At 58.3% G+C, this 9610-nt stretch overlaps 3 protein-coding genes across 3 annotated transcripts; all 3 read right to left on the bottom strand.

Moving 5' to 3' along the window:
* Nucleotides 1-852: 852 nt before the first annotated feature.
* JKF63_04378 (uncharacterized protein) lies at nucleotides 853-2373 on the bottom strand (the record flags this gene model as incomplete). The annotated part of the gene is made up of 1 exon (XM_067900364.1): nucleotides 853-2373. One exon carries the CDS (start codon nucleotides 2371-2373, stop codon nucleotides 853-855), a length of 1521 nt encoding a protein of 506 aa, XP_067757193.1.
* Nucleotides 2374-3105: 732 nt separating this feature from the next.
* Nucleotides 3106-5130, bottom strand: JKF63_04379 (uncharacterized protein; the record flags this gene model as incomplete). The annotated part of the gene is made up of 1 exon (XM_067900365.1): nucleotides 3106-5130. The coding sequence occupies one exon, from the start codon at nucleotides 5128-5130 to the stop codon at nucleotides 3106-3108; it is 2025 nt and encodes a 674-aa protein (XP_067757194.1).
* Nucleotides 5131-6193: 1063 nt separating this feature from the next.
* On the bottom strand, nucleotides 6194-9610 carry JKF63_04380 (uncharacterized protein; the record flags this gene model as incomplete). The annotated part of the gene is made up of 2 exons (XM_067900366.1): nucleotides 6194-7677; nucleotides 7708-9610. The coding sequence occupies 2 exons, from the start codon at nucleotides 9608-9610 to the stop codon at nucleotides 6194-6196; spliced, it is 3387 nt and encodes a 1128-aa protein (XP_067757195.1).

Consider the following 9610-nt stretch of genomic DNA (forward strand, 5'->3'; position numbering starts at 1 on the left):
CAGTGCAAAACCTGCCCCCTTGAAAATTATGCATTTTTCTCCTTGGAAACAGCGAAACACGAGGAGGGAGGCGGGAGGCGGGAAGTACTCCTTGCAACAAACGCCATCAGGAAATGATTTCTCTGTTAGCCTGTCAAACTGCTGCTGTTCTGTCGTGGCTGATTTCGATGATGTAACCAGCGAGGGAGAAAAAAAAAGTCGGCAGAAGTGCAGAGCCAAACATTTTTGTTACAGCCCCGCACCTCTCCCCCTCACACACGCACACACAATTATCCTCTGCCACCTCCCCCCCCCCACCCCAAAGGCACCACCACCACAAAACAAAAACAAGAGGCGCACATTTACGCTCGTTATATCGAAACTCGGCGGGGCGGACGCCTGCAGACAAGGCGCAAAAAGTGGGCCATACACACGTACACAGAGAAAGAGAGAGAAGAGAGACAGACACAGACATAAACAGGCTTACCAAATCGACAATGGATGCGTACGGCGCCGCAGGAAACAGTGGTGAGTCAGAATAAGCGGTAACACCCATTTAGCATGCCCCGTCACCCCTCCCCCCCCCCCACTCCCTCCCCACACACGCACATCTCGAGCGTGTGTCGTCTCTCCAGCGACCCTAGAGAACACACCCGCCACCAAAAAAAAAAGTTTGGAATCACCAAGAGCCACGCGAGATATTGGGAGTGACAGCGAGTAGAGATTTTGGGGGGAGGGGCGGGGTATACGTACGAGCCCTCGCGCAGGCGGTTGAGCGTTTGGCGGCTCAGCTCGACTCTCTCCGATTGATACACCACACCCTTTCAGGGACGAAGTGGTGTCCCACCGTCGTGGAGACCCCCGTCCACAGCGTCATCGGCGTGCGTTGATGTTGGCTTTCTCAATGTAGTCGCCCAGGCGACCCGAAACGTTGGTAATGGTAGCCGCTGGCGGCCGCCATGGGAGGACTCCGTTGTACGATGTTGGGTCGCGTGGGTCAGGTTTCATGAAGGACTTCTGGAAGGCTTCTGAGCAGGTCTCGAGCACCTCGAACGGGGAAGCAACGGTCGGGTCGCTCTGGCATCTCCATACAGCCCTACTCTTGTGGTCATCCGTCTGGTCATTGACCGACGTCCCGCTGATCACACGACTGAACGATGTCAGTAGCTGCACGCATTTGCTTTTGTTGTCAATCGTCTCATCGCTATAGCGGCGAAGCGCGTTGAGGGCGCGGCCTAGGTCCGTTTTAATAAGGTGTTCGCGGCTCACACCCATGAACGCAGTGAGGTCTTCCGTCGCCGCGATGCTGCCCTCCATCGGGAGAGAGAGGAGGATCTCGAGCGCCGCCGTCCGCAGTTCGTACGGTGCTGGCTCAGCGCGGTCGACGTCGTAGAGCCAGTAGCTCAGCTCCTGTAGAATACCTCCCTCAACGAGGGGGCCCACCATAAACGCTTGCCGACAACGAGCTTGCACAATGCTCTTGAGAGCTACGCGGTTAAGAGGAAAGGCGCCAGGGAGAGTGTTGCGACCGCTTATTATGTCCTCGTCCAGCTTGCGCGCCTTCGCCATCGCCGCAACAAGCTCCTTGGAAATGACAACAAGCTCCGCCGAACTCGTCTTGCGCTGCGCCGCCTTTGTGGCAGCCTTCTCCGTCCGCATTTTGGCCTCACGCAGGGCCGCCTTCTGTAAGCGCGCCTCAACGGCTGCAGCTGTACTGGAGAGATCCACCGCCGGCACCAACCCTAGCTCGTCGTCCATACCATTGGCACCGTCTGCCGTGTTCAAAAACATAGCCTCGTCGCCGCTGTCGTCCTCGCGTGTCCTGGAATCCTTTTTCTTGTGGCCCTTCCTACCGCCAGTCCGTTTGTCCCTGGACGCCTTCTCTGTGCTCTTGGACGTCTTCTTGCTCGCTTTCTTGTCCTTCTTGCTGCTCTTGTGTTTGTTCTCTCTCGACTTCGATGTCTTGTGCAGCTTCTTCCAGCGCTTGTAAAGCTTTTTCCCCAACCGCTTTGCGGCCTTCTTATCGCTGATCATCTGCAGGGCCACGTCATCCATTTGGTCTCCCCCCACCGCACCAGAGGAGGCGCCGTCGTCACGGAAGTCTACCACATCCTCCGCCTGCTCCTCGTCGCTGTCATCGTCCTCGTCGTGGACTTCACCGCTACTCTGTCCCGCCTTTGCGCCCCCTCCGTTGCCCCCCTGTGTCCGCGCATGGGCAGCACGGAGGGATTCCTCGAAGCCCCAGCCATCGCCGTCACCGGCGTTCGCAACTGCAGCTGCCTGAGAACCGGAGAGGTCAGCCATGAAACCAATTGTCGACACCAAATCCTCCCCGTCTGCGTGAACGGGGAGCGAGGCGGGCGCCAAGCCTAGGATCGTGTCCTCCTCCTCCATACAAAGACGAGAATCGAGCCGCCACCAGGAAAGAAAATAAAAACAGTTCGAGAGCGAGGGAAAAAAAGGGGGGGACCGGAGGGTTCCGTGTCGCCCGTCTGCAGACAACAAAATCGCTGTGTATATAAGCGTGCGGAGAGAAGGGGAGGGAAGGGAAGGGGAGGGGAGCGTCAGATTTCGAGTGACATGTTGCGTTGTCATAGTAGTGGTGGGGGGGGGGGGGGGGTACGCGAGGCAATAGCGTGAGCAGCCATTTCATCCTAAGCAACCGCTCTTTCCATGGTTATCGAATTCGTGCCAGCAGTACACGCGAGAGAACGGGGGAAAAAAAGAGGAGGGCAGGGTAGAGTCAAGGAGCAACGAAGGAGTGACACTTCCCGTACCTCCTCCCCTGACACCCCCACCTACATACCTCTCTTTGTGTCCACACACACACACACAGCAGCAGCAGCAGCAGCAGCAAAGATGAGTTCTCTATGAGATATTGAAAAAAAAATCTTTACCTGTGAGGGGGGGGGGAGGAGAAGTAAGGAGAAAAAAGCGCTGTAGCAGGGAAAATATATATCATGGGGTAGTGGAACGTATTACACCGTCACAGACACACTCGGATTCACCGCTTGCGCGTACACACACTCACGGTGGGGTACACCCGCCGATACACACGCACATACACATACACATACCGCGCAGATGCCCACAGCATGACCCCCCCCTTAGGCACCGCTAGTCGGGTTAAAGGTGACGCCACTGGGTGCTACCAACCCATGCCCCGGTGTACTGGAGGTTGGCCGGGGCATCAGGAAAGAAGCTTGACCCTCTCGATGACCGATTCGCGCCGCGGGAGGGCAGCCAATGGGAACCCCTCTCACTATTCGAGCGATTGTGGGGAAGGTGATCAGTGCTGTCGAGCAGGGCGCCAGCTGCTTCGCCAACGGTCGTCTTCATAAGATGCACTCGGTACCTCCATGCAAAACTGCCAGGCAGAAGAAGCCGATCCTGTGGTAGCGTGGGGCCGTTGCGCGCATCACAGGCCAGCGGGTTGCAGCCGCCGCTCCGCAGCGGTTGCCACACGGCATCCGATTCAATGTAGACTACAGACAGTTGCACATCATGAGGGGCGACAGGAGGAGCCTGAGAAGCCCACGTGAGTGCTGAGTTCGCCACCGTGCCAGGAGGTCGACCTGCCTTCTTTCCTGGACGCCGCTCGTTTACACCGATGACTTCGCTGGAGATCTCCACTAAGCCCCGCGTCGGGTGGCATCCAGCGAGGGAGAAGAAAAAAGGCAAGCACGGATGCGCGTGGGGGACACACAGTCGCCGCACCAGGTCTGAAGCGGCAAGCACCTTCGCAGGAGATGGCAAGACATCACTGGAATTGCCTGAAGTCCGTGGATGCCCCCCAAAGCGAGAGGTTGTGGGGGGCACACTTGCTGCTGCTGCTGCTGACGAGGACGAGGACGGCGACGAAGCCCAGGGAGTGTGACCATCAAAGACGCCATTCGTTGCGGCGCCCGACTCTCCCTCCACCACCACCAACGCGCACTTGAGACGACGCTGCAGAAGGCACAGTAGGTAGTGTGGAAGCGGCATAGCCTGACCCGACGCGCGCTCCAGGAGCGCTGCCGACGAGGTCGGCCCTATAAGCCCGTCCACAATGCACAAGGGTACAATGAACACTTGGTTTAGCGTAGGGTCACGAGCATGATCGGGGGTCGATGCCGCACCAGAAAAGGCTCCCGGGCACGAGGCAGGAGCGGCGGCGACAGCGCTAGCTGACCCCACACCGCAATCCGCCGAGGAGAGTGGGGGCGGAAACGCCGACACGGAGCTCCGCGTCGGCTCGCACCTACATCGACGCAGGCCGCGGCCAGACAAATGTATTGCATCACTCCCAGTTGAGGACGGCGAGCGTGACGCTTTTTCTGAAGCCGTGGCGTTTGCCTTGACATCCTCAACGCCAGTGGTCGTAGGGAATGCGTACGCTTGGCAAACGGCGTGGAGGTCCTCCATGCAGGTGCAAGTAAGTGCCTCGATGCGTCGGACAGCCTCCAGAACGGCTCGCTGACGGGCACGAAGATGATCCTCGGGACTAAGCGGCGTTGTCAGCCGCGTAGACGACGCGGTGCGTCTGGAAGCCCAAGACTCTGTAGCACGCCCTGCAGAGGAGTGTTCTCTGCGATCCATGTGATTCTGCGGTGTTGGAGTCCCGCGTTGTCGCCCCGTTCGGTCTTCCTGCTGCACTCGCTGCAGTGCTAACCATTGCCGCTCGACAGTGACCACAAACTTCGCCAGCGAAAAGGCCCGACTCGCTGGGGCGCTGAGGTACAGCACACGACCCCCGCGCAGCACGTGCGCTGCGGCCACCTCGTAGGCGAAGAGCTGCTCGGCTGCTGGTGAGGCGAAGGAAGAGAACAGCGTTCCCTCACCAGCCGACGCAGACGGGCGCATCAGCGACGGCCTGACAACAGCAGACGTGATTATCAAACAGACAGAATTCACGCCTAGCTCACCGCAAGCGTCACCTGGGGAGCGATCGCTGACGGTCACTGCGCTAGGGGCAGCATCGAACGCTGGCGGTTGAGCGCTACAAGATACGTTTTCGTGGGTGTCGCCATCACCCTTGCTGACGTCGCACTGCACCGCGAAGACGTGCGAGGGCAACAGCTGCACAGGAATTGCATGAAGTCTCTGAACGAGTGACCTGGCACTCTCACGGCGACGGTATCGAGAAATGGTTGCGGTAGTAACACTGGGCATGGGAAAAAAAGGGGGACACACCAGCAGTTTGAAAAAAAGGGAGGCGGGCCGTGCGCACACCGTTGCCAACTCCGTCTTGCAAAAGGGATGATTAAGTTTATAACACAATAACTGCTGCACCGCAAGAGTGCAGTCATGTGTGATTCCCCCGTGTGTACGCGTCTATGCGTGGATGGTGTCGAAACCAAAAGCAGCAACACCTTCCAATGATTGCGTGTTTACCCCCCCCCCCTTCGTCCTTCGTCCCTCTTTTTTTTACTGGGTTCCTCTCTGTGTGCCGCCGAGGTGGTCGGAGTTTTTTTTTTCGTTGTGGGGAGGAGGGAGGAAAGCGAAGGAGGGACGAGAGTGATCGTGTTGGCTGAGTCGAGTAAAAAGTTGGTGTCCATATATAACTCCTCTAGGGAGATGGCCAGTGTGCATGCAATGCGCAAAATCCATCTCTGCGGCAACACATCCACCGGACACAGCGATCAAACCGCAAACAAAAAAAAATCGAAAAAAAAAATGGTGCACGTACGCCCAGAAGTGAAGAAGAGTGGGGATGAGAAGAGAGGGGAAGTAAAACACGACGCGACAGACACGGACTGCTTCCCCACCCCCGTCTCATAGACGCACGCGCGCCTACACACACACACAAACACACACATCAAGTGAGTACGACGGGCGAGGGACAAGTGTGCTCACAAAAAAAAAAAACAGAGATAATAAGAGACGGGATTCGGCTCTCCGAGTTACAGCCAAAGCGTACAAGCGAAGGCAGATGAGAGGTAGCGGAAGGAAGGGAAAGGGGCGGAGATACGATGGATGGGGGGGAGTGAGAAAAGGGGGACTCCCTTCGCCCGCAGCTCACACAACAACAGGGGGGAGTGAGAAGGGAACGTCACTTTTGGATCCCAAACGAACCCAGACAGAGAGAGAGAGAGTCATGCGTCCTTGTATCAGTGATGTATTCTACTTGAGCCGTGGTCTCACCGCGCCTCGGTAAAAACCACAGCGGTGCGTCTGCACCCCCCCCCCCCGTCTCGCCCTTCTTTTTCTTTTTTGCACGACTTTCTCGACAACATTAGAGTGGCCCATCCGTCTCCAGAAACAGTTGGACCATTTCCCTGACGCAGGGGAAGTAGTTGGCGTCGACATCGGTAATATCAGCATTCACCACTGACGTATGTGCCGCCGCTGCCGCTGTCATGCTGTGCTGACCAGCATACCATCCTGGCAGCTGCTCACCAGTGTCGCGGCGTGTCGCAGCCTCCGCGGCTTTGCGACGTAGCCGACGCCGCACCTCACGTGTCTCGGGGACGCACACGTTCTCGTAAAACCGCCGCGCACACACGAGAATCTCATCCACGGTCGTCCCACTGCTCAGTGCATTCGTGAACCTGAAAAGAGTCTCGTACGTTTGTACGTGGGTGATGATCTGCGTGGTGAGTGCGCCCAGGAGCGCCACTGTGACGACCACTTCGTATGAGGTGGTGTAGGGGCACGCGAAAAGCACATCCCAGAATCGCATGGTATCCGCCATGCAGCGCAGATCTCGCTTGAAGCAGACCAGTATCCAGCGGAGGCAAAACGACATATCATCGACCATGCAGATTGTTGTGAGATGGGCGTAGAGGCATGGGTGAAAGTGCCGTGTCAGCACCTGCACCTCGTACAGCTTGCACTGTAGACCCTTCACAGCCGCGTACGGCGCGCCGGCCTTGCGCTCCTCAATGACGAAGTTCGGTGCCATGTGCTCGCTCAGCATCCTGCGGTAGCACATGAACGCGGCTGCCTCAGATGCTGCAGAGGGGCAGGTTGGTGAGGGCAGCCGCTGCAACGTGACCAGCAAGGCCACCGCCGCAACATCACTCATGCCTTGACTGTAGCCCAGATCCATGTCCAGCATCACATGCGCCAACAGAAGCTCTCGCAGCACGCGGAGCATGTCAGAGTCCTCACTGCTAAAGGCCGGGTGTGTGCGGTCGGTCCTCTCCACATCCTTCAAGATGGAGTGTTTGGCGCACCGGTAAGCGGTGAAGTGCGCCTCTTGCTCAGGGAGAAACGACTGCCACTGAGATGTGAGGCGGGTGTACAGCGCCGCTTCTTTCCGGAGTACATCGGCCTTTTCAGGCCCAGTGCTGCCAACGGCAAAGGCTCCAAGCAGGTAGCACCAGACCTCAAAGCGGATACTGTCATCCGCCAACCCCCCTTGTTCGTATACAGCTTGACGGAAGGCACGCCAGCGATCGGCGTTCAGCCTTCTGGCCCGTGGCGGCGCGGCTGTCGACGTCGCATTGTGTGTCGAGGAATTGCCGAGTGCGTTTCCGTGCCTCTGCGTATCGTGCGGCGCTTCACCAGCGATATCGAAGACGCGCTCCCAGTCCGCCGCGGTGAGCCGGGAAGTTGTACATGCACCAGCGCTGTCCTCGTCCAGTGGGAGAGCCGGCAGCGGCGGTGTGTAGCATGAGCCCGCCTGCCTTGCCGTCATCTCATCTGTGAGATCCTCGAAAGAGGAGTGCCTGGAAGATACCTTAGACCTCTTCGGGGTGCTCGTTTGCGACAAACCTGCACCTGTGCCACTAGTGAGCTGTTTCCCTCTCTGGCCACGAGAACCATCGGTGCTACCTGCACCCTGCCTGAGCAGCGACACCGGCGATGCCAAAGCTACCGACGCAGACGACGGATGCGGAGAAATGAGCTTCATCTCTTCGTGGTCGAGAGTAGATGCGTTGTGCGAGAGGCAGCCGCCGATTTGGGGGGTACTCCGCCGGAAAAGCGCACCGGCGGAGAGTCGTTGGCGCCAACCATGCGTTTCGTCGTTGGGTTGCTGTGCGAGCGACGCGCCGGAGGCACCTGTGATGGTGCCAATCAGTAATGGTGCGATCTTCAGAAATCCAACGGCCCCTTCGGTCACCCCGTGCACCGCAGACGACTCGAACTGACTCATGCCACCACGACCTAACGGTGAGAATGACAAAGTCGTGCTGGCGTCTACACCAGTAGCTCTTCGAGCACCAGCGGGCGGTAGAAGAGATGATGAGTGACTGCGCTTGGAGTGGGACACGTAGTCCGGCCTCGGTGAGTGCCGCCGCAGCGCTGCCACACACCGCGTGATACCACCTTGGTGAAACACAAAGGAGAAGGAGCTGCCCAGTGCAGGGCGGTGTGACGAGAGAGCGGCCGTCCCGCTGTCGATCACCCCTGTCGACGTGACATTGCCCCCTGGTGAAGAAGTGTGCTCCACAGGCACAAATACATCCGACCCTCTATTTGTTGCATAGGCGGCAGCGCCTGGTCTGAGTTGCAGTGTCAGCACCTGCACCGGCCGATTGCGTGGCGTCAAGCGATCGGTGTCGTGGCTCTCCACCTGGTCGATGTGGTGTACTGCAAAACACAGACAACTCGACAGATTTGAGCAGCTGATGGCAGCGTTTGAGGTGTCTTCTTCAGCGATGCCCACATGTGCCAGAGCGTTCGAAGAGGTCGGAGAGGTCAGACCAGTGCGCTGTGCATCAACGTCGTTCACGGGCGTGACTGAAAACGAGGAAGGAAACGTCGCAGTAACGCCGGCGGTGTGCGCTGCGTCTGTCGAGTCCAACGCCCCTGTAGCCGTAGCAGCCGCATCGTCAGAAACCCACACAACAACGGTAACGGTACCACCCGCTGTACAGACAGGGGTGGCGACGGCAGCTTCAGAGGAGGGATTATTTACGGGCAACTGCAACGAGGTAGGACTCATGGTGGACCCTCCGCACCCCGCTTGTGTTGTTTCCAAGGCCTTTCTCGACTCTCTCGCTGAAGCCTGGGGTGCCTCCGGCGATGCAAGCAACTCTGTGGCGCACTGCCCTCGTGGAGAGGAGGGCTTCGAGTTCTGACTGTCCTCCACCGGTGCCACCGAGTCCGGTGTTCGCAAGAGCATGAACAAGCTCTCATCCAAACTGTTGGGCCTTCCTAGCTCCTCCTGCATTGGACGTGCGTGGTTTTGTTGAGGAGTGACATGCCTGGGAGGAGAGCAGGGAAACACGGGTGACTTGGGCGTTGGTGCGCCTTCGGTTGCGCCATCAGGAGTACACACACCGTCAGTATTGCGCAGGGCATCGGAGGCCGGGCATTCAGTAAATGGACAGAACTGTTGCTGCGTTGGCGTCGACGTGGCTGAGGGAGCCCCGATCGCGTTCCACATGCCCTCCGGCAGCTCGCACACGTACATGGTGCCGCACGCCGGAACAGCGGTGCACGCCCGCGGCCGTAATGAAGAGGGGGATCGCCGCAAGATCCGGGAGGATGGCCCGGGTGGAACTGCACTAGCCGGTGAGATATCCCGGTTATAGTCATCGAAATCGTCAATCATTGTCACCGGCCCAGTCACAGGGTCGTACAGTGCATCTTTCGAAGCGAGAGGTCTCCTTGGCGTCGCCAAAGAGATTTGCCTAAAGACCTCAGAACGGCAGTGCTGCGTGTTGAGGAATCTCAACACATCTTGGGAAGAGAGGGACAT

This window comes from Porcisia hertigi, chromosome 22 (assembly GCF_017918235.1).
Source record: "Porcisia hertigi strain C119 chromosome 22, whole genome shotgun sequence".
In the NCBI taxonomy this organism is placed as follows: domain Eukaryota; phylum Euglenozoa; class Kinetoplastea; order Trypanosomatida; family Trypanosomatidae; genus Porcisia; species Porcisia hertigi.